The 26037-nt window shown below is 26.8% G+C and overlaps 1 protein-coding gene across 16 annotated transcripts; it reads right to left on the bottom strand.

Moving 5' to 3' along the window:
- Positions 1-499: 499 nt before the first annotated feature.
- On the bottom strand, positions 500-25993 carry LOC413837 (kinesin 3B). 16 transcript variants are annotated; one of them, XM_006566276.3, is made up of 30 exons: positions 20289-20699; positions 16582-16756; positions 15769-15851; positions 15215-15293; positions 14418-14763; positions 14051-14306; positions 13689-13691; positions 13357-13514; positions 12954-13093; positions 12180-12218; positions 10469-10603; positions 9939-10385; positions 9571-9773; positions 9385-9502; positions 8467-8639; positions 7689-7870; positions 7219-7356; positions 5950-6087; positions 5610-5728; positions 4993-5365; positions 4812-4902; positions 4610-4725; positions 3972-4512; positions 3699-3888; positions 3134-3381; positions 2773-3035; positions 1862-2102; positions 1648-1784; positions 1459-1560; positions 500-1363 (listed from the first exon to the last, which is right to left on the bottom strand). In XM_006566276.3, exons 2-30 carry the CDS (start codon positions 16679-16681, stop codon positions 1261-1263), a joined length of 5262 nt encoding a protein of 1753 aa, XP_006566339.1. In that variant the 5' UTR covers positions 16682-16756; positions 20289-20699; the 3' UTR covers positions 500-1260. The 16 variants fall into 16 exon arrangements, with proteins under 16 accessions (XP_006566339.1, XP_006566335.1, XP_006566333.1 ...); XM_006566272.3 differs by having other exon boundaries at positions 1862-2149; positions 2736-3035; positions 3708-3888; XM_006566270.3 differs by having other exon boundaries at positions 1862-2149; positions 2736-3035; positions 4993-5362.
- Between the last annotated feature and the right edge of the window lie 44 nt (positions 25994-26037).

The following is a 26037-nucleotide window of genomic DNA, read 5'->3' as shown; positions in this document are numbered from 1 at the left end:
AGAAAAATTGGAATGCAGTTGAAATCGTTTAAGAAATTTTTCTTGAACGATAATGGGGATTATGTCGGCAATTAATACTGACATAAAAATTTTTAATAGATATTTGTACTGAATTAAAAGTATATTTGACTTATCATTTTGTCTAAATAATACTGCAAATCATTCGTATTATTGTTACTTAAGAACTTTTTCTGTTGAAACAGAAAAAAGTTTTCTTCGATTCCTATGCTCGAATACTAGTCTATATATAATAAGAATAAAAATTTGAATTTGCAAAACTCGTTTCGGTTTCATCTTATTTTAAGTTAAATATTTATTAATCGAGGCGCAAAATGTAAATATTGACAACACGAAACAAGAGGAAAAAGGATTATTTCGATAACGATCATAATAGATAAACATAATTACATAAACGAATTACTAACAATTTATTATTCAACGATTACTGTTTAGAATTCGTTCGAAATAATCCACACCCTTCCTCATCTTTTTTTCTTTCTTTTCCTTCTTTTTCTTTCTTCATTTCTTTTTCTCAGTCATGAACACGCAGAAATTCTTGTTATATCGCTCTTCTTTTTCTTCTCGTTCTCTCCCTCTCTTTCTTGCTTCCTCTCGCGCCACATCTTCTCTTTAATGAATATACCTACAATGTGTATCTGTTGCCTCATTTTCTATGATCGTCTTAGGAATTTTTTATTTAGGCATAAATATGTTACTCTTCATTGTATGCGTTCCACACTTAAAAGAGAATCGCTATGACCGACTAATATCGAGAAATTCGAATATTGTAAGATAAATATCGCAAGCTCGTAGAGTCTCATCAACGTTATATACATTTCTAAGTAATTCAAAATGAACGGAGAGACTATGGAAAAAGAGTTTGCGATTCCGAAAGTAATAATTTCAATATAGTTCGAACACGTATAATCGTTTTTTTTTCTTTGTTTTTTTTTTTATCAAAAGACGAACATGCCTTTATATATTCAAGGATCTTTTTTATTTTCATTTTTCTATTCGATCGTCAGGAGTAAAAGGACTGACGAGTAAAGTTAAATTAGATGTCATGAGATATTAATCGGCGGCTATCGAAGCTGGTAGTCAATCGTTAATACGCATTTTCGAAACGATTTAATAATCGAAGACTACCGAAAATCGAAAGCTACAGAGATCATGGGACTCGAAGGCCGAGTGTGACCAGCAGAGCATCTTTTCAGAAGCTTTCGCAATGACGCTCGTTACCTCGGCCAACGTGTCGCCCACTCACTTATTTTGGTTCGATTGTTGATCTATTGGCGGAATTAGACCAACAGGTGAAGCATTATTCAAATTTGTAGCTGCCGGACCTTTGCGCGCTAGTTTTGACCTATGAAATTTGTTAGATAAATTTTGTTAATAATTTCTTTCTTTAGAATAACAAATTACTTTTAATGCTAATATGATTTGAAATTATAAACCTACCTGATTTGACCAGCAAGAAGAGGATTAATAGCATACAGCCAGTCATAAACCTCTTTGTCTCCTAACGTTTGTAATAAATATCCTCGATGTTTTGTAACTACACTGTAAAAAAATAATACTAATGTGATAATGAGTTTTTGTGTCTAATATAAATTACATCCAAAAATAATTTTATAATTAATAATTTACCTGAAAGTATTTGGTACTTTTACCATAGCTAATTGATCTTCAGAATATTCAACTTGAGCAGTAGCTAAATTAATAAGAGCTCTCTCCACTGGATCCTTTTCTTCTCGAAAGATTAAAACATATGGTCGTCGCACAGCCTAACAAACGACAATATTTTTAATAATGATTAATTCGAGAAATGAATAAATATATAATTTATTTAAAATTTACATACCACCCAGCGTTTCTTCCAACCATTAGTCTTGTGTTCGAGAACATTCAAATATCCTTTCCTAGCAATAACTGGACTGATACGTATTTCTTCGACTTCTGGAACGTAGAGAACTAAATTCTCCTTTGATGGAGAAGATGAACCCAACGGAGCCGGCGCAATAGTACATGATTGGCTAGCAGATTCACTGGCTAATATACTTTCCTGCAGTTCCTGCAGTCTAGCTCTTTCCGGTGAACTTAACCTAAGGATGCACGACTTAGACTTGCTCCATACTATTATACCAGCGGCCTGCAAGTAACACTCCAGCATCACCTTGACCGTGTGTCCAATTGTACTGGCGGTTGTCTTAGACTCAAAAGTTTCGAGTCGACGTTTATCAATATGTTTCAAAGTGGACAGAAAGCGATTCTTAAAAGCTGATTGCGCTAGAAGCGCGACTTTCACTCAGCAAAGCTACTCCGAACTTGCGACAAACGATTATTGATCACTCTCTCAAAAGCGAACGTGAATTAAATTTTGATTTTGAAGACAAATTGAGAATTTATTAAAACTTATATATAAAAGATCAAAATCGCCTTTCAAGTTGAATCGAATCCTCGCTATCTTCACTCGTCATTTTTAGGATATATCTCAAATTCTTTTTTACGTTGAACTACTAATATTTAATTTTTAATTTAGCATTTTTAATTCACTAGCATTAAATTTTACACTATATAATTCGATTATAATGTGAATGAAGAAAGAGAGTATCGTTTTTTTTTTTTTTTTGAATTCCGAAAAGTAAATATCTATTTTTGCCATCAAGGTACGATGATGCGACGAAGCGTGGACAACCGCTACTAGCAGGAGCACTCAGGCATGCGGGGAGGGTTACCTGCTCTAAGTAATCACTAGCTCTCTCGTATACTGACTCTTGAGACGAAGATGATATCACCGAAGACATCATGGATGTCGACATATCAGCCATATCTTCTCCAGGTGAAACATCGGATAATAAAATGGGTTCTTTGCTAGGAATTCGACCTTGAATAAGTTTGATACATTTCAAAGCTAATTCTTTTTCTCTCTCGGACATTTCCCAAGGTTCATAAATGTCTTTACTTGTTGAACGCTTCAATTTCACCGGACTAGCATGCGTTTCGTTTGTTGCTTTCGCCATCATGTTACAAACATCCTGCATATAATAAATGAAATTTCATTTGATCTTTAATATTCAAATTCTTAAACAATTATTTAAAGATTAAAACTGAAAGAATCATAAAACAGTTTTACCTTTTCACTTTTGGTGAAATCATGTGATATTTTATTGCAGAATGATACTTTGTCAATACCAAGTTTTTCTCGTAATAGTAATGTGTGTCTTACTTTCCCCACTTCTTCTAATCTCGTCAATTTTTCTAATTCCCATTGATGATCGAATATTAAACTATCTCCCCGAGGTCTCCATCCATGAAGATTCTCTTCTCCTCTAACATATGTAGAACTAGTATCTAATACACGACGTTGTCGTCTCTGAACACCTAAAAAATAATTGCAAAAGTGGTGTAGGTGCTGAATGAAAGAAAAATAAAATATTAGAAAAAAAAAAATAAATGGTTCATTTCGCTCGATTTTGAAAATTTCCTTTGTTCTTTTCAAAAATTTAAATTTAAAAATAATAAAGAAAATTGCCAATTTGTCAATATGATATAATAGTCATTGCGAGTATCATAATTAATGATTAAATAATTATGTACTGTAATAATTTTTAAAATGAAATATTTTTAAAAATACGACTATTATATCAGAAGGAGGGAAAGGTTCAAGAGGGGTCTACGCTAAGGGTAGCAAGACAAACCTGGGCTACCTGCTTCCGAAGAACGACGTAGGACCAACTCGTAAACACCACTGAGCCTATTCGCTTCCTGATTGCGATAACTTCCGCTGAACAGATGCTTCAGAGAACGTGGTCCTACTCTAGCGTCTCTGCCATAAATAATCATGCTTAAGTCTTTTGTGATGATCGCCGGCCTTCCACAATTTTCCAACTATAAGAAATAATATAATAGTAATAAATTAGAGAATAAATCCTTTAAAGTTATGTATATATTCAATTAAAAGTTAAACATACTTCGAGATATGCAGAAATGGTCATAAAGATTTGTTCTCCATATGCTGTGACTCTATTCAGCAAAGCTGAATTATGAAGAGAACTATCCCATGCTGCTTCAAATCTGAACATGCATCTATCATCACCGGGTACTTCTAAATATTCACCAGGAAATAGACCTAATGAGAGCACCGACGAATCATTGTCTTCTTCTTCTGGTTCTGGTGTGTTTCTAATACGTCCTACAACCAATTCTCTAACATCTTTCCATCGTAATTCAGATGCTGGTTCGTGAACAATAGTAATTCGAATACGACGTTGAATTCCCTGATGCAGCAAAAATAATCCACGGCATGGTAGATCATCACTATGATCGACCACGGAGGGTACATATTCACCATTTGGCGCTAATTCGCAAATCTCGAACCAAACTAATACATCGTATTTCGCATGTACGTGTGATGTACTGGGAGATGGTAAAACGCTACCAAATTTCGGTGAACGTACAGGTTGGCTGATTGGTATGGATGGTGGAAGCATTCTCTTGGGTGGTTGTCTCACACTATAAAATGAGTTTATTTGGTGGTTTACGTATGAAATAAAAATGATAGTAATTTGAAATTGATATATATATTTAATAAGATTTATTTTATACTTACTATTCAAGTTTGGCATCTTTATGCAAAGGATGTTGTTGATAATGTCCAAAAACTTCGAAGACAATCGGCTGAGTTTTTAGATATTCCAAAAATGACTTTGTTACCGTAACCGTAATCTAAATGATAAATATTAAAAGGATAATAATTAAAATATCCTATATTAAATATTTTTCAATTTAAATTTAACTTAAATTTAACTTACATTTTGTACATGATAAAATCCAGGAGAATTACCCTTTCCTGTATTTTTAACCGGTTCCGTTGAGAATGCTTCATCATGTCGATGCAAGAAACTATGTGCAAAATATTATATTTATATATCAATTATCTATTATGAATTTATTTAAAATATCTTTATTAATATATTATAAAGTTAAACATACTTAAATTGGCAAAAAATGTCAGCATATTCGGTAGAAATACCCATTGCTTGCAACACAGTAACTCTGAATGTGAATTCGGAACCGAGTTGCAAGTGATCTGGTAAATCTTCTTCCTTCATATCGCTAGAAACTGAACTGTCGCCTCTACCGCTGTCTGCATCACCAATATCATCCTCGTCTTTAATTTCCTTTTGCTCGTTATGACCTTCTACAACACGTTCTTCATGCAACAAGATCTGTCGATTCTTCTCAAGAGTCTGAGTCAATAGAATGTTGCGTTTATTCTGCTTTTGATTATTGCCAAATAGGTCATCTTCGAAGGAAATTCTAGCTGATTGTCTGACGCCACTTGAATATTCATTGTTTTCCTCTTCTAGAACAAGCGTTCGTTACGAAAATCCTACGCCAAAATCTTTTTTTTTTTTAATTATAATATATTATAATTAATATAATATATTATAATTATTATAATATACATACTAAAAGTGTTTTCCTGTCTCAATAAAATATAAAAAATAAATAATTTTCTCCATCAGAGAAAATAAAGAAATTTGAGAATTAAATAAACTCGAGATAAGAATTAATAAGAAAAAAATATATAGACACTGATTACGTACCGACAACAGCTTGCACAGTCACACGCAAGTAGCCTTTTACATCTCCTTTTTCGTTTACTATTGCAACTTTGTGAATTAGTGGTACAGGATACATAAGATTGCTTAGATATATAAAGGACCTATGACGACAAACAGTAATTTTATTAATTTTTTAATCTGATTTTAGAAACAAAATTCGAAATCTATATTGATATTTCTTTCTATAAAAAAAAAAAAGATCCACAAAGATATAAATTTTCATTATAATTAAATAAGATTTTTTTCTCAAAGAATTATAATTTTTTTTTAATAATTTTAATAATTTTTTTCCAGATAATTTTAAAAAAGTTTTCATACAAACCTGCCAACCATTCGGAACCAAGGAAAACGATCGTAGAATGGATCACCTCCGGTTATGGATTCAATATTGAAATCTGGAGATGTTGGAGATAATTCTGCTTCATTGTGGTACATTTCACGCATCAACTCCAGTTTTTGTCTATACAAAAATAAAAATATCGAATCCTCGTTGTTAATTCTTTTGTTTATTTTTTAATTATAGATATAATTGTCAAACATTGTCGAGAAGCACAGTGAAGGACACTCCGTATATAATTCTACACCGTATGAATGGTGTGCATTTGAATGTATTCGTATGTCAAACTTTTAAAATGTTTAAATTAAAATATATATATGAGAATTTTTATATCTCATTTTTATTATTATTATCATAAAAATGCAAATCTAGTTAATATTAAAAAAATAATGTTGAAATATCAATAATAATATTTTATAAATTCCTAATGTATTTATATTTTCATAGAGCATCTAGATTATAAAAATACATGTTCAAATAATTAAAATTTTTTATGTGATTTTGTCAAAATTATTCGACTATGATACTTTGTGTAATTCGTAGTGATATGTGCACAATGAAGTTATGAAGCGAAAATGTGAAAATATTTCAGCCGCGAGGAGCGCACGTGTTCAGCGAGACACAAAACGTGTACAGGAGTTAAACCCTTCAATTAGATTTTTATTTCAATGTTTATTATTTTAATAAAAATCAAAATTTTTCAATTAATATGTATTATACAAATTATATCTTTAATTTCAATTATTAATAAGATCAATAAAATTTAAATTATTTAAAAGAACTAAACGAAATTTAATTAAAAGGAAAAAAAGAAGAAAGAATACAATAGAAATAAAACTAAAATAAAACTGAACTAAAAAAAAAAATTATTCCATTTTAAAATTTTACAAGATGGAAGGGTTAATTCCATTTCACTCATCAATATTAAACAAACTAAACACGTTTGATCATGCAGTTTCTTAATCGATATTATATTTTTGTTGAATCCAGCACAGCAGAATATATTTGCAAAAGCAGAATATATTTTGTTCAGAGGAAAAGGGAAAATCAAAGAGAGTCAGAAAAGAGGGAAGAAAGAGAGAAATTGTTTAAATCAATAGATAGTGTACTGAGATAGAAGAGATCCGGTGATAGACGAAAGACGAAATTAAGACCAACATTTTTACAAGTATCTGCACATTTGACAGTAATAGAGGATGGGCGAGAAGCGTGTGACGATAAAGAGGAAAGAGTCTCACGCGTTCGAGCACCAACCTCGAAGGCAAAAGATTTGCGAGTGAGAACTTCGGATTAGAGTAGGCCGTTAGACATTGGAAAATATCCTCTTTGGCCTCCGGAGTGCTGGAGCTCGAGTCCTCGTTGTACACGTGTCGCATCAACTCCAAGCGCTGTCTACAAGTTAACACGTATTATTTGCGTGAGTGTCCCTATGCGCTTTCATCTAAGCACGCGTCTGATTAAAAGCGATGTTATCTCGATCCGCAATTCCGCACTCTTATCGGTCTTTTAATCGACCACCTTTGTTTTTTACATAACAAATGTTTAAAATGGTTTGAACATACCTATATTCTGATTGCGAAATCGAGAATAAAGAAACCGATAAAGGAACTAACATTTTATTTTTAGCGCATTCAAATATTAGAAAAAAGAAAATGAGATTATGAAAACAATTATCATTTTTAATACCTGGTGGTTTATTTAAAATAAAATGTGTAATTACAAACCTAAGTTTATCGAGTGTCCAATAATGTGTTGCGCCATTCTTTGTATCTTGAACCTCTACAGCAACTATAGTACGTGGGAATGGTCTTTCCTCTTCTTCCAAAACATCATCCACAACGGGCAAAAGATCCGGTGGAAGTGGTGAGTAAAGCGTATCCGTGAGTAAAGTAAACTGGAATTGTACCTATAAAGAATACATGACATATAAAATATAGATTAAAAAAATTTTTATTATCTGAAATAAATTTAAGAATATATATGAAAAAAAATAAGCAATGATAAATGATAAATTATATATTAATTAAATTATTACAAAATGAATAACAATGAAACTCAATTAAAAAAAAATCAACAATGAATATAAACAAAATTATGAATTTAAAAACTAAATCAACAAAGCATAAAGAAACGTAGAGTACATAATTATTTACAAAATAATATTTTTTTGACTTTTAGAACATCAAAAAGGGGGTACGCAAAAGTGTATCAAGTGTTAAATTTCAAAAAAATAAAAATTTTGAAAATTTTAATGATTTAATTCAATATTATTGTCAATGTTCGATTAAAGAATTTATTTTAAACAATTTATTTCTTTATAATATATTTTATAAATCTTTTTTTTACGAAATTGATTGAATAAATGCTCGTAATTTCTTTCAAAAAAATAAATATGATGCAAAAGATATGATGCAAAATATGAATATTGATGATTCATGATCAAAGAAGAATCATATAAAAGGATTTTTCATTAATGCATCAGAGAATGAATCACTAATGTACCTTCTTTTTGAGTTCGACAGAAATAGCGTTAGCTTCTTTGAGGAATATAGCGTTGCCCCAGAGATCATCTCGAAGACTTGTGAATTGGTGATATTTCCATTTGCGAAAGGCCCAAGCGGCCAGCTGGAATTCTCTCTCGGTCCAGTTGCTCTCTGCGTCAAACAAGGGGTTGACTGAAATGCAAGCCATTACGAGGCAAAACAGTCAGAGAAGCCAAGCATTTCGTGGATATAGGTTCCTTCGTTAAAAGAAACCACTGGCGTTCTGTCCACGATCAGATGATACACCATTTCTATTTTATTTTGCAATAAGCGATTTTTCTAAAAACATATCTCGAAATTGTAAACAATTCAATTTTTTTCAATAAAAAGGAAAAAAATAAAAATTTTAAGAACGGTAAAATTAAAAAAAAAATATAGTGACATTATAATCGATTTACTACATGCGTGCATCGCAAGTTAATCAAAAAATAAAATCGAATAATGAATGTACATTCAGAAAATATATTATATTAAATAATAATTCATTACGTACCATCATCTGATCGTCTCATACAGATCCGTACAATGATAGAATTTGTAATGGAATGAAGCTGAAATTATGATGGGAATCTGTGTTCCCTTTAATCGGATTTGTCTAAAAAAATTTAGAATATAAGATTTAGGTGAACCCATTACAAATTCAAATTTTTTAACGAAAGATCTATAATTATTTATAATCATAATTCATTCATACATAAAATTATGAAAAATGTTCAGTTAAAGATCATTATAACTTGAAATTATAACATTTCAAACAATAATCCTTAACTTTATGTAATATTATTACGTTATTAGTTTTAATAATCATAAGAAAATAAAGAAAAGAAAAATACATCTTTTACCATAATTTTAGAAATCATTCAATATATCTACTTACCGAAAATATCTTCTTCAATGTTATTGAAGTCTTCAGGTGTATAACTGCTGTACATGGACATTGTCATGCTTTGTTCCTCCACTTGTCTTTGCAGTGCATCTATTCGAGCTTCGTAACTCTGTGTAAAAATTAAAATACTTATATAGAATATCTGTTAATTTATAGAATATTAATAATTATACTTACTTTTCTTTGTTCTTCGAACAATTGATCTGCTTCTTCCTTCTCTTTACGGAATTGTTCTTCCAGAACTAATAGTCTTTTCTCCATTTCAGCCTTTAAATCGATTCCTTGCTTTTCTAACAATTCGATCTGTGCAAAATTCCAGTCAACTGTCTCTCCATTTCCAGGAGTTTCAACGGGAGATCCTTTTTCTCTTCGTTCGCGAACTATGAAATCAATAAAATATTTATTTTATTAAAGTTAATAAAAATTATTATAAAATATTGAAATCAATATTTGTCCATTTATGGTTGCTACAGAATATCAAGTACGAATATCAATACGAATGTTATTGATTGAAAGAGATTAAAATATAGAATTATTCTACATACCTTGATCAGGATGATTGAATCTGAATACATGATTCTTCCCTAAAATGACACGAGATCCGGTTTTCAAAATAACTGGCTCAGTGACTTCGCGTCCATTTACATAAATTAAAGCTCCTTTTTTGGGCATTAGGGTAATAATACCCTCGTGATTCTCGAAAACACAGTGTTCACTTAATATATGAGGTCCACATAGCTGAATATCTTGTGGTATGTTAGCTTCGGCACTACCGATACGCGTGAAGCCATCCTTGATGTAATAAATCAAACATTCAGACATCATAGGATCCTCGTTCAGATTCACCAAGTGAGGAGTCTTTTTTGGAGAGAACACACCAACAGTAACACCGTCCTCTTTCACAGCAACTCCCATTTCAGCGAACACCGCCTCACGTTGCAAACGAATTAGCTCAGTTCGTTTCAATTTCTCTTCCCATGTTTCATTCAATTCTATTAAAAAAGAAAATAGATATTTTCATTTTCAATTCTTATTATTTCTTTTAATGCAAAAAAAAAAATTATATTTTATTTACCAGCTATAAGTTTTTCCGAAGCTTGCAACTGATCTACTGCTTCTTCAGCGATAGTCGATGTAGTATGTGACGGGATTCTAGGTCGAGTTTCCTTCACATCGTCCTCACGTTTGACTACTCGGACAATTTCGTCTCCTGTGAAGAATACAAAATCGCATAAGAAATTAGGAATATGATAATAAAAATCGAAATGACGAGTCAGCCAGAAATGAGAGAATAACACGCGTCTCGGAAACATCAAAAGCCATAACTAAAGCAGTGGCGTAAGTGAAAGAGAAAATTTTTCAAGAACGTTTCACGGCGAAAAATATTCCTTGGAGAAAAAAGGAAGTAGAACATGTAATTTGGATTTTTCCCTTCATAAATAAAAGCTGTTATTAATATCGCATAGCAGTCAAGCCACATTTAAAAGATATAAAATTGTTATCTCTTGTTTTGTCTCTCTTAAATATCAAGATTTAATTTCACAAAGAAGTTAAAAAATCCGTCTTCTCAAATCCATCTTTTGGTTAACGTATAAAATGAAGATCCATTTTGGAAAAAATTAGAAATAGAATTCAATATAAAATTTATAATAATGAAATTGAATATTCTTTCACAAATATTTACACGTGAAAAATATTTTTTTCAATATATATATATCGTAAAAATAATAAATATAAACGAAAATCTGTATATTTATGCAAATCAAGCGCAGCACTCAGTCAAATATTATTATTTAATTTTTATGATATTGTTAAACTTGTTCGATATGTCTAATAAACGGTGCTCGTATCACTGCATCCGAGATGCGTTCAAATTGTCCATTGTCGAGTGCCATGCAATTTCTTTGGGCTAATTTAGAAATAAAGTGATGGATCTAAATGGATAATAAGCGAGGCAAATAACATATGTTTACTGAAGAGGAATTTTGACAATGAAAACTATAAAGTCTAACTTCGTATGTGAACGCTCGACGCGGAATAAATATATATATATATATTTTTTAAGATTATCTCGAAACGCTAATAAGATTTCTCTAAATATATAATGATAATAAGTCGATCTTGATCAAATTATTCGATTAATTATTTTTTTAAGGATTTTTTTCTTACAATTTTATCTTAAAAAAAATAATAATAATTTTTGAACAAATTTTCAATCAAAATCGACTTTTTTTTAACTCTGAATAATTAGTTTTTTCTATAATCTAAAATAATAATAATAGAATAAACAATTAATTACAACAAGATATTTGTTGCATATTGAAAGGCAAAAATATCCAGTAATGACTCGATTATACTTTGTTAACGTTGGATTTTAAAAGAATGTTTTTATCATATCTCGATGTATCCTTTCTTTTCTATTAATTTTTTTTTTCTTTTTTTAATTTTCCCATGAGAAACATTGCATTTAATTCTAAAAGCCGCTAATTATGCCGCCTACAAAAGACAAAAAAACAATGAATAATTATTAGGCGCTGGTTATCACAGGGTTGAATACATATGTCAAAGGAAAAAATAGAATGCGTTTCGCGAAGCAAATGTAAAAAGAGAATTTTGTTGGAAATCGATAAAAACACAGAGAGATAGATATAGATAGATAGATGATACGCATTATGCACTTGGCCGTGAATTAAGCGGACGTTCAAAGAATAGGCGTAGAAGAGTGATCGATTGTCTGGCTTTTATAAGATTTTTTCGTTGTGTGGATTGTCGGTAATTTTACTTACTAGATTCTTTCTTTTCATATGTGACTTTACCATCTGGCCCTACGTCAAGCACAGGGGAAACAAAGAAAAAAAAATGTACTATGTAAATAGTGGCTTTTCTACCGCGCACTACTTTTTTTACAATTTGCTTTTTCCTTTCTATTCTTTTTTCTTTCTTTCTATTTTTTCTTTCAAATTTCGTTAATCACTATTTCTCCTTATATTAGGGTATATATAACATGTCTTTCTTCTTTCGTATAAATAACTTTGCTAAGATATTTACAATATAGGAAATATATATTTACAATATAGAAAAGAATTGTTCTTATGATTATTGTATAATATTTTATTAAATTATAGTTTTTTATTTTTTTCTTTTTCTTTATGCAGAAAAAAGTTAATAATCAATTAAAAGTTTTATTGGAAAAAATATGATAATTTTTTTATAATTTATATTAATCATTGTTCAAATATTATTATTTATTTATTTTCTTTATAATAAATTATCTATTTTGTATAAGAATATCAATACAAAATATATGATATCTTTATTATAGAAATATCAGAAAATATAAAAAAATATAAACAATCTAACAAATTATTAAATTTTCAATTTGATTGTTATTATTAATAACTTTTATTGTATATATCTATCATAGAATATATATATATATATATATATATATATATATATATATACATACATATATATATATATATACATAGGAAAAAAGAATGTCATTCTCCGATACTTAATTTTTATTATATTTATATTTAAGAGTAAAATTGGCTCACCTTCTTGTACATCAATACCCTCTTGTTTCAGCAATTCTCGTAGCTTCTGAATCTCTTCTTTAAGTTCCCTGATAAGTTTCGCGTTTGCATCTTCATTAACGACAGCCTTGCAAACTATTTGTTTCGCTCTGTCTGCGTATCTATAGTTTATCAAAATAATAATAATAAAAGTAATTATTTAAATAGAATTAATACAAAAATAAAAATAGTTATAAATATAATTTTTTATAAAATCTAATCAATAATAAAAATGAATTTATTCGTATTTACAAAAATTTAAAAAAACGATATTTTTAAAAAACTTTAAATTATAAACAATTTCATTTCATTTGAATAGATTATTGTAATAATTTTTAATAGTTTAATAAAAATAAAAAATTAAAAGAGTAATTAATAATTATACCGTAAAGTAGAAAGAGTTTCATCGTAATTGATGTCTGCTGGACTCACTGCCGCAATCATCGCTGTTTTAGAATTACCTCCTAGATTCTCTCTCAATAGCCATGTTAGAACAGAATCTCTATAAGGGATAAAATCAGCCTTCTTTTTCTTTTTAGTCGCCTAGAAGGGCAAAAAATAAATATTTTATAATTTATTGTTTTTTTTTTATAAAAAAAATGTAGATAATTAATATTCACTATTTGAAAATATAAATAAGTAATAAATATTATGTAATTATTACTATTAATTTAATATTTAAATGGAATAAAATCGATCATGGATATGTAAACTTACCGCCTATGAATCCATAGTAAAAGTAGTTGAATAAACAGGAGACACGAATTTCGTTAATATGAAGTTTATACAATATTTAAGCAATTTTGAAAGAATAAAATCGTACAATTTTCATATGACATAACATATTATCCAATATTTGAAGGAACATGAATGAACGCAATGTTTATTAGTTACGCAAATTATAATACTCACTTCCCTTTCTCCCTTCCCCCACTTTTAGATTATATTTTAGTTAATAATTTATATTTTAATATAAATTATATCTTATAGATAAAATAGAGAAAAAGATATATAATGTAGATATAGATTGGAGAATAGATATAAATTATAAAATATAGAAGATAAAAATATATACTTACAATTTCAGCTAGAGCACTGATGACTTTTCCAAGGGTTGTTAAGCTTTTATTAATATTGGCACCTTCTTTTAATCTTGTACCTTTTGCACCAGTGGAATCAGCCCTTTCAGAACCTGCTAAATCGACGAGTGAAATTTTGCTAACTTTTTCTGTCACTAATCCAGTCGCAGAGTCTTGTTTTTGTTGTGTAAAGAATATCGTAAATACAGCGTGAGATCTGCTAGACGTTTCATTCATATTTGTAGCTGCTACCGTTCTAAAACAAAAAAATAAATAAATAAAATTAGAGAATAATTATAATATATTATATTCATTAAAATTATAAGATATTAATTTTGTATTAATTTTATTACTTTTATATACATACCTTGCTTTGTTGCCTTCATCGATAAGATCATGAATATCTTGATAAGACATCACCGCCAATTTCGACAAGTCCTCAACATACGGTCCAAGTAAAGGGTGTTCTCTTACTCGAAGATTTCCTTTGTTCTTAGGATTCAAGAGATCCCGTACCCTTTCGCAGTATATTTCCATATAACTGACTTCTACAGAATATTTCAGGCACTCGTTTGAATTGCGACTGATTTTTCTAAAAAGATCCTTGCAAATTTGAGGTATTATTCCCTCTTGACCCTCTTCTTGTTTGCCCATCATGGTATACGATTTACCTGCGCCAGTTTGTCCGTATGCGAATATACAGACATTGTAACCTATGTGCAAATAAAATTATAGATTAAAAATGAAATTCTTTTTTTAAAAATTAAATATTTTTATTTATTTATTTGTTTATGTAAAATATTTAAATTTATTAAGACACTTTATGTATTTTTGAAACATACATGCTTTTAAATTTTAAGTGTTATAAAATAATAATATAATAAAATTTTTATTTCAATTATCATTTTCTAAAAGAAATATAAAAATTATAAAATAATATGCTCAACCCTTTATAGGGTAACATATATTCATATCTCGTAAATATGTGTCAAGAATGTGTGAGAATTCGAACAACTAATTCCTATCTCAATGGCATGCAAACATATGTGTCAGTTCCTAGACATAAATTCCGCGGTATGCGACAATTTGGATATACAATGTCTAAAGTATTTGAGAAATTGCTTGATCAATCTTCGCAGATAATCAGAAATCTTTCATGCTCACCTTCGAAGGCATGTTCCAACATCTCTTCACCGATATCCTTATAGACCATAAGTTGTGAAGAATAATTTGCGTCATTTGGCTATAATAAAAAAAGCAATCTATTCATATATTATGTTTTTACTATTAATTTTAACTTTATTAAAAATTAAGCTGATATTATTGAAAACAGCAATAATTGCTTTCAAAAATAATAATTAATTGATGAATAATATTAACTAATGTGTTATTTATTTAATTAATATTATATAATTAACATTTATATAAATATATATATAAATAATTAAATAGAAATATAAATTAAATTTGTTTTTAAAGTAATTTCTAATCTTATTGATTATCTATTTCTAATCTTATTGACTATTACTACTTTAACTAATTGTAAGAAACTTATCAAATAATCGATCTTGTTAATTGTGAATTGTATTCATAACATATTTTTTCTTAAAGCAATAAAATAAAACAAATGGTAATATAAGTAGTTTATATAGTAGATAATATAAGATTTTTTTATCGATATTCAATAAAAGAATATTGCTTCAATAAAAGGTACTTACATCCATGGAAAAATAGGAATAATCGTAATTGAAGCTCTTGACCGAATCTTTGCTGCCCGGTGGTGCTTTGGGATTCAATATCGCTGTAACACGCAAAACAGAAAAATTGGTATTACAAAAATAAGCTACAATATTCGTTCTTCTTTTATTTTATAAGTCCTTAGGCTATAAATAATGTTAATAGATTTAGATGTTAATAGATTTAATTCTTAATCAACATCCACAAAAAATAATAATAGTAAAAAATTTCCATGTAAAAATTAACAAAAAATAGAATTATTCCCTAGAATTTTGTAAATTTTGCAAAAATTATTATATTGATGAATTGATAGGATGTCAACGTTTGAAGAATTTATTATATTATTATATTAAATTTTATTTCAATCTATCTACATTTTAAACTTAAAAACTAAAATTTCTCATTCAATTTGTGATACAAAAATTCAATCAAATTTATATAAAAAATTGTATTAAATATTGAATAGAAAAGTTTCACAATTGAGAATTAAGAATTTTCATCTCAATATTTCTGCCAAATCAATTTTCTCTCTAACAAATATGTAAGTATTATAAATTTCAAACATATATGAGAAACTTACATTAAATATGCACAATTACAATGGACAACGAATCAAACCACGAACGAATAAGTACAAATTTATTTTATTAAATAATTAATTCTTCTTATAGAAGAAAAAATCAAAAATAACCAGGATATGATATCAAGATCGAGAAAAGAAACAGAATTTGAATGAACATTGATGAAAAAGATAACAATTTAGAAGAATTAGTAGAAGAATTTATTATACTTACAAGTAGTGCTTCCGGACATTTCGATGATGCATTGTGCCTCGCGGGAGATTTCTCGATTATTGAAGGGTCGTACCCTCACCGCCACCTTTACCGACGACATTTTCCTTATGTTTTTAATTCAACGTCGGGTCACGACGGCGGCGGTGCTGGCGATTGACTTTTTCCTCGTTTCTCTCTGTGGAAATATAAAGAGACATCGTTAGCGAGACTGGCAATGCGGAAGGAGAATAACACAAGAGTAGGTTTCATTCACTAGTAGCCACACGCTTGTTGGTTAATTATAATAATATGTTCTCTCGAAATAATATTATTCGATAATACATCTATACTAAACAGAACAAATGACTAAAGAAGAATGAAATGATATAATTGTAATAAAAAGAAAAAAAATTCTTTTAAACAATAAGATTATAATTTATATAAATTTTAGGAATATAGTCTGTGAAGAGATAATAGTAAAAGTTATAATTAAGTGCGACAATAATTTGAATCACTACATTGAAAAATCAATATAATGCATTTGGAATAAAAAAATTGTAGAAGTTGATCTCGAGTATCATGCTTTCTTTTGTAATTTAATATTATAGATACAATTAACATCATCAGCAAATGTATTACTGCTACTCGACGCGATATTAAAGATATTTATGATCTTTCTAAAAGAGAAAGAGAAAGATCGAGAAATAGATAGATAGATAGACAGATAAATAGATAGATAAATAGGTAGATAAATAGAGATAGAGATAGAGATAGAGATAGAGATAGAGAGAGATATTTAATGAATTAAAAAAAAAAAACAAAAAAGATGGTACAAATTGATAATTATTAATGAATATGATCCATTTTTAAAATATCGTCTTTGAATAATTGGCTTGCTTCAAACCAAGATATTTACTGTTTAAAATATAAAATAACCTAATTTATTTACATGAATTTTTAATCTTTACAATTGTAAAGTATATTCTCAAAAATGGTCTTTAAATATACTTAAAAAATTATTTTAATTTTTTTACATTATTTAATTTCGATAAATATATTTTGAATATTTTTATTAAATTATAATTTTTTATATTTTTCCTAAGAATTAACCTTTTAATAATAATAAAATAAAATAATTTAATCTATTTTTTCATTTAATTATTAATAAGTATATAAAAATGTAAATAGCAAAAGTTTTTTTTCAAAAAAATTCTTCAATAACTTTTTAAAAATGTATTTCGATGGAAATTTTTCTGCCATTATCTCACGCGAAGAATAAATGAAAGTGACATTTCACTCAAAAAAAAGTCAATTTGAAACAATTCTATTTAAAATTAGATTATGTCAATGATTGCAAAAGTAGTAAATTTTTTTCATAAAAAAAAATTACATTTTTGTAAATGAGTGCATTAAAACAAATTCATGTTTAGATTATAAAAATACTTATCAATTAAAAATAAAAAGAAAAAAACTATAAATTTTTATTATTAATTTTTAATTTTAATCTAAAAATTAAAAAAATTTAATTCATTTTATAGTTAAATTTTAACTTTTAAAAGATTTTAAAAACTTTCAAAGTCATGATACATTTTAATTTCAATAATTATTGCATTATTTTCAAACAAAAGCAAACAGCCATGGTATAATAGTTCGAATTTAAAGTATCATTTAAATGAAATAACTATTTGATTGAAAAAAATTATGATATAAAAAAAAGAATTATTAAGAATATATATAATTTAATAGAAGTAAGTAAAGTATTTAATAATATATACTTAATATAAGAATAAAAATATCATTTTTATCGACAATGGTCAAGCATTAAAGAGACTGTAATTATTGTCTGACTACTCATTGACATAAATCACTTGAAGTGTCTCCATAAGCATTGCACTGATTCACTTGATTTTATAATCCACGATTTAAATCGTAGTAATTATTATATCTATAAATTTTTTTTGAATTTAATATTTTGTTTTCTAATTAAATTTAATTATTTGATAAGAAATTAAAAAAAAATAGAAATTTTTGTAAAAATTATATATTTGACTTTTTGAAAGATGAATCCAAATTTTTGAAAGATATTAATACATAATATCACGAGTATATATTTAATTTTTTAATAATTCAAAAGATTTACAATGAATATTTTTAAATATATGAAATCAGCTTTCATAATTAATTAATTAAAATATACAGTTATACTTAGAATTAATATTATTAAATACAAAATATTAATTTTGTATGTACTATTTTTATTCTTATATATTTATTGAAAATCCAAATTATTTGAATAAATAATAATTGTTCTGAATAATATATAAAAGTATCTAAAAATCATCTATTGAAAATTCTGAATATTTTTTTTTGTTGTAGCATGCAATAAAATAGAATTCTTTGTTAAAAAAAATATTAATACTATATCAAAATATTTACATATTTTAAAAACATAATTTTGATACAATTATAATATTTTCTAAAAATTATTGAAAAATAGCGAGAAAATTTTAACTTCGTTTGTGTAATGAAACGCAATAATTAGGTTAGTAATTAACATTAAACTTCTTTACTCGGTTATCGATTGACGTTACATGACGAAAATAGATTTAAATCTATATTACTACAATTAAACTAAATTTAGATTAATAAACAAAAGAATCAAAGATAAAAAAAATAATTATTTTAAACTAATATTAAATAATAAGTTTAAATAATATTTAAAATTAATAATTTATTAATTCCATTTTTAGCATTAATCATTTCATTTTTGTTTCAATTTTCAAATTATACATTATTTTATACGTATATATTATAAAAAAATTTATTATAATATATCGAAAAATCTTTTTTTCATATAGCTATTTGATTTACAATTTTATTACACAGAAATTGAAAAAAAAGAATTGAAAAAATTGAAAAAGATATAAATATTAACGTTAGAAATAGAGTACGTAATGCAATTTCAGGAAACTGTACACTACTAAAACCATATTCTTGAGATGAACGTAAAAACATAACCACCGCGCAATCAATAACACCGAGTTCATGTTATACAGCAACTTTGTTCGAAATTTCAGTTTTCTATTAATTCTAATGCTCGAATCTATTATAATTCGTTCATCTGAGATTGATTTGAATTTGATTGATATTACAATATCCATTTCGATCTCCAATTAGATTAACGTCGTTCCCCACCCAACGTAACCTCAAATTTCGTAATAGAAGTATAAATGAATCTTCTTCTTTTTATTCCTGCTTTTAACTAATTAAAATGATATCTCGATATTGAATTATCATTTTATCGATATCCATATATTTATCTAATACTTCAACATATATCGATTTCTACTATATTATAATTATCGATTTCTCAACTTTCCGTACTCGATTCGAGTTCATAATTGAACACGCAATATTCATATAGAAATTTAGACATATAAAATGTATATATGCTATCTAAAGTGAAGAGAAGTGAGCAATGTATAAAATGTCATCATACAATTGTTAATGATATTTGTATAACGAAAATAATTTATTAATAAATATTTCTAATATATTTCATGTACAAATAATTCTTAACGTATAAATAAAAACTAATCATTGATTTAAAAGTATCACAAAAACTCAGGACGTATATAAAAGAACATCTATCGCATATATATATATACATATATATATATAAATTTTCACGATCGATCGTGTGATGAAAACCTTTCTATAGTTCTTACCTGTAGTTTTTTGCTAGAAATAACCGTACACTGTTGATTTTTTTTGAAGTCTTCGAATGTTCACTGTTGATTCAAATAATTGGCAAAACGATGACAATCGCAATAGCAGACGCGATATTTAATATGAAACTTTGAATCAGTGGAAAAGATCAAGACACTCACGAATCTCACGAATCGACGGTCACTATTACAACGGTTAATGGATTAAATATATTTTGATGATCCTCGAAATTTTTAATGGATATGTACGCGGACATTATAACGCATTCATCCACACGGTTGTATCGCTCACGGCTGAGCATGAACGCGCGCGCACCCATACACACATACACTCACTTTACTGTCGAACCACCCTGCTGCTCGAGAACGACTCACTGCGACACCTCCGTTTGGCGGTCGGTCGTCGAGTGACGAACAAATTCGAAGCGCTTGCGCACTTACCCCCATGGCATCCATTAGCCGATGGCCGACTTATCGCGTCGGCGCCATGTGTCGGTCACCTGATAATTATGATACCCCTACCATTGGGTATCCTTTAAGCCCTTCGGGTTGCCCCGATTCTAATTTATTCCTTTTGGCTAACTTCTTTGAATCTTGCTCTTTTTTCCGGGGCAGTGGCTCGAATTTTAAATCGTTCTATTTAATAAAATGACTTTTACAAGAAAAGTTTTAAAAATTTCCTTAAAAAAAAACTCCAAATAGTAGTATTTTATAAAACTGTATACAATTCCAATTTCATTCTCCTTTTTTTTTTTAACTCATATGCAAGTCATGATTCAGATATTGCGATTTTCTTTGAATATAAAAAATAGATAAAAAAAACTGAATTGTGATGTTTATTTTTCGTATGTTTTTATATCTGTTTTTTCATAATTGTAATGCAACTATAAAGTACAATTATGATTTACCCCCATGGTACTTTATTAAGACCATAAAACATTATTCAAATCAACATTCATTGTTATAAATCATCTTCCATATTCTAAGATTATCAATGTTTATATAACTTTTATCGATTTTTTTCTATATGTTTTTTTCTATTTGAATCATCAATGAATTGATATTTTTTTATGTCCTCCTTTTTTATGTATAAGAAGGGTTAAAAATTTAGTTTTTCCATAGATGTGCGTGGGATGTTTAGAATGCAACTAGAGACTTTGTTGACGTAAAATTGCAATTCCCTTAACTGAATGCGATTTCTAAATTAGAAACAAGACCTTGTTAACGCAGTCTAAACTTGTTAGTATCTAAGGATTAAAGAGATTCATTAAAATTAGCTCTTCTAATTTGCTTTTATCATTAAACCGTATGCAATTCAGTTGTTAACTAATACTTTTAATTTGATTTGATTTTTATGATTAGAGTATTATCTTTTTTTATCAAAATATAAGAATTTAATTCTTTTTTCTTTTTATACTTTCGAATAAAAAAAAATTTGAAAAATATATAATACAAAATATATTCTATAGATTAATCTTTGTTTTCATTTCTGTTTCATAAAATAATATTGTTTTCCAGTTATGTACGTATAATATATAATTCAATAGCATAATAGGAGAAATTTATAAAACGTAACACTTTATAGACATAGTCATTGAATAACATTAAGAAAATGCTATCGATCATTTGTACAAGAGTGTTCTCAGGGGAATTTTTTACGCGACTTCACGTTTATTTGAGTACTTTGAAATAAAAAATTGTAGATAGGTTATAAATGTAAAATGAATTCTTTCGATGTAAATATCTCATTTTACATTACGAATAATCATTACATTACATTATGAATAATCGATATATCTTTAATTGGTACTATTTCTATAATTTGTTGTATAATTAAATAATTTGATCGATTATATTTTATTAAGTAAAAGGATGACAAGCAATTCAAACTATTCAAAAAATAAATCGAAAATATCATTTCAATTAATATAAAATATTTAATTATATTTATATTATAATGTTCTTAAATTTAATAACTAAAATCATAATATTTTTACAAAAAATAGTTAATTAAATACTTAAAAATACTATTTTTTAAAAGTACTTATTTTTAAATGTCTTTAAATTATATATTCCATTGTTATAATTAAAATTTAAAAAAACTAAATTATAAATTATAAATAAAATTTGATTATTATTTGAGAAAGAGACAATTGCATTATTTTAATTTTATAATTTAACAATTATAGATATTAAAAATAAAACACAAGTCACATAAAAAATGTAAAAGAATATATTCATCTTTCATTATAAAATCTCTATTTATTTATATATACTCCAAATTATAGAAATAAAGATTAATAAATTAGAATCTATCAATATTTTCTAATGAAATTTATTTTCAATAAAATGCAATTATTATTATTTTATACTTGAATTACACTAATATCTTCTTACTTATTTTCTTTGTTTATATCAAAAATTTGATGTATTAAAATTATTTTTAAACATGTAACTAATCTTGCAATAATGCAATATTATAATATGAAAGATACTATATATAATGATGAAAATGTTTTCATGAAACGAAGGTCTTCGCCAAATGAGTTTTGCACATCAATGACATTAGAATATATATGTAGTCAACCCCAAACGTTTTCATAAATTACATATCAAATTTCTGCTCGTTTGGCATTGAAATGATACTTGATATTATATAGCTTTTGCTTAAGAATTTCAAAGATTTTTTTAAAACAATAGAATTAAAAAAAAGCGTTGTACAAAATGTTATTTTTCATTTAAATTATAAATTAAATCCAAAATATAAACAATTCAAAAGAATATTATATTTGTAAAAAATTGTAATCAATCCTAAACAAAAAAATTAAGGAAATTTAATTTATCTATTTCTAAAGAATAAAATAGAAAAATTGAAGAAAGAAATTATCTATTATTTAATCAATGCCATTCTAAAAAAATTCTTTATCAAAAAAAGCATTCAATAAAATTCAATTTCGGAAACAAGAAATGCTATGAAATCTATTTCTGTGCAGTTTATATCAAATATTTCATATTATTACATTTATGTATGTGAAATTATTTTCAATGTGGAAAATATAATGTTTGAGTCTATAATTCTATCGAATCTATCAAATCTTTCGATTAGACGTTTATAAGACGATGAAATGGCAAAAGCATCTACGATTAAAAATATTTGAATGATCGATCTAAAGTCAACGAAGGTATGCGCATATGGTTGCTCGATAGGAATTCGCCCTCGAAAAGTGGACTAGAATCGAAACCGGTAATACAGTGGTAGGTGGTTGAAAGTAATATGGTGGCTATGCGCGCGCCGATCGACATCGTGGTCCAGGGTCGTATATGTTCGCTTTCTCCGTTTATGGACCAATCACATTGCGTCTAGAGGAGAAAATCAATAGGTACGGACAGTGACGTCAACGCCGACGCGACGATCGACCGATGCGACGCGGGCGGCGCCGGCCAATTTCTACAGAGCAATCAATAAGTAAAGATATCCACAATGTCGGCAATAGCACCCACGTATCCTTATTTCAACTTATCGCAAATTTCTTGCTATTATCTGATCGAGTTTGTTACAATTGCATTTTCTATTCACGAAAGTCATTTCCGAAAATATATTTTTGTAGATATAGCTGAACTACTAATATGCTCAAGAAAATTTAAAAATATAGATATGCAATATATCTATTATATATTTATTATTTCTATTATTGTATAATTTTTAATTAAAAATTAAAAATTTAAATCTATATTATATTATTGATTTAAATGTTTTGATAAAGAAAAAATTTTTATTTTAGTTAACAAGTTTTTTTTAATCAAAAGAAATGTTATATTAAAATAAATATTTTAATATTGTTTCGAAATTATTCAAATTCTGATAAAATTGTTTTTTATATAATATTATTTCATGAGATTCTTAAAATGTGACTATTTTACTAATATTTTATAATTTGTTATTATTTATATAATTATAATCCAAATCTTCATTACTTATTATTTTTATTACCATGTTTTGCTTTTTTTTATTTTACCAAAAAATAAGTGATTTAATATTTTGTATATTATGAATTATGAATATGATATCTTTAATATAACAAAATAGATTCTACAAATTTTAAATTATTTAATATCAATTTTAACGAATATATAATATATATTTCCATTTTTAATTTATTCAATATCATAATTTTATATATCAGTCTTCATATTAATTTCATTATAAATCGTTATAATTTCATTATATCAAATTATATTTTTAATTAATCCATTAAATTATAATATAAAGAAATTATATTTTTATTTATATATGCATAATCACTATATGTACATATGAGTATATGCATATTATAGTACTATACATACATAATGATAATTAACAATCTATTAAAAATGTGCATATCAATCTTTGAAAATATATATATATATTATATATATTTATAAATATATATAATCATAATTAGATATATGATTAGATATATATATATATATATATATAAAATCATGATTAAGAATAGAATAGATCGTTGAAAACCAATATAATATTCATATCTCGAAATCCATCATTTATTAATATATTTCTAATTAATTTTTATTGTACATGTCTATGAATCTTATTCAACAGAAAGATTTAATTTATATTTCATTATCTTTTCAATATCAATTTTCTGTAAAATATAATTTAATTTAGAAAATAACTTATTTTAGAAATAGTATAATTTTTTTATATCAATACGATATATTTATATAAAAATTTAATATATGATAACTTTGTATTTTATGAATAAAAAATCTTGTAATAGAAACAAATCATGTTGATTTTGGCGAAAGCGCCATCTTCGATTAATATTTCTAGTAATGCACTAACATTGTGTTATAAACGTATTTCTTGGTTCATTTCTCGATTTAATTTTGAAATAAATTATATAAAATTATATTTATATACTACATATCAATTTTTACATAATATTCACAAAAGTATTTTAAAAATAAATAGAAATAATTTTTTTTTACATTATTACATTATTAATATTTTTTTTTCATTAATGTAATAGAAAAATGTATTATAGAAATAATGAAAAAATTTTCAATTTCTGATAGAAATTTCATGTCAAAATCTTTATGTAATGAAATATTTACAAATTTTATTTTAAATATATATATATATATATTAAAAAATTTTAAGTTTATTCTACTAATAGATGATCAAAACTGTTATAAAGTTTTTCAGACAATTTCTCATATGATATATTTTCGAACTATCGCGATATAAAATAAAATTAATCATGTTAATCATGTAACAAGAAGCTATTAAATAAACTAAAAGAATATAATATTAGAAACATTTAAAAAATAGCTGTCTGACTAATATTACACATAACTACTGTATATTCTAAATAACAAAGCACATAGAAACTAAAGAATTAATTTGTGGCATAGATAATGTCAAGGATTTGCAATACATAATATATTGCAACGAGTTTGTAAGGACTATAATGATAATGCCATGTTTATGTGTTTATAATGAATGAACTATTAGTACGAATGCTTAAAATAACAAGAATGTTTTTAACTCACTAGATATGTAAGCAGTGACGTGAAAACAGCTGAGGTCCTCCGGCCATAGTGGTTCTAGTTCCGTGATGTTCCTTGATACATAGTGTGAAACGTTGCGACGCGAAGTGATGCGATTCGATTTAAATCAATCGATTATTAAAGGCGCGAGTTAAACATCTTTTCTTCTTTCTTAGCATTGACTTGTAAAAAC

Source organism: Apis mellifera, linkage group LG11, assembly GCF_003254395.2.
Source record: "Apis mellifera strain DH4 linkage group LG11, Amel_HAv3.1, whole genome shotgun sequence".
NCBI lineage: Eukaryota > Metazoa > Arthropoda > Insecta > Hymenoptera > Apidae > Apis > Apis mellifera.
Note: the sequence above shows the minus strand (reverse complement) of the source record. Positions and strands in the feature narration are given on the sequence as shown.

What these genes read in the sequence shown, in the direction of transcription:
- LOC413837 (XM_006566269.3), bottom strand. Translation starts at nt 16,681, where the DNA reads ATGTCGTCGGTAAAGGTGGCGGTGAGGGTACGACCCTTCAATAATCGA. An exon ending in ATATGAAAAGAAAGAATCTA is followed by an intron (nt 10,604 to 12,179) that starts GTAAGTAAAATT and finishes TATTCTTCACAG; the next exon opens with GAGACGAAATTGTCCGAGTA. An exon ending in ATTTCACCAAAAGTGAAAAG is followed by an intron (nt 3,036 to 3,133) that starts GTAAAACTGTTT and finishes TATTATATGCAG; the next exon opens with GATGTTTGTAACATGATGGC.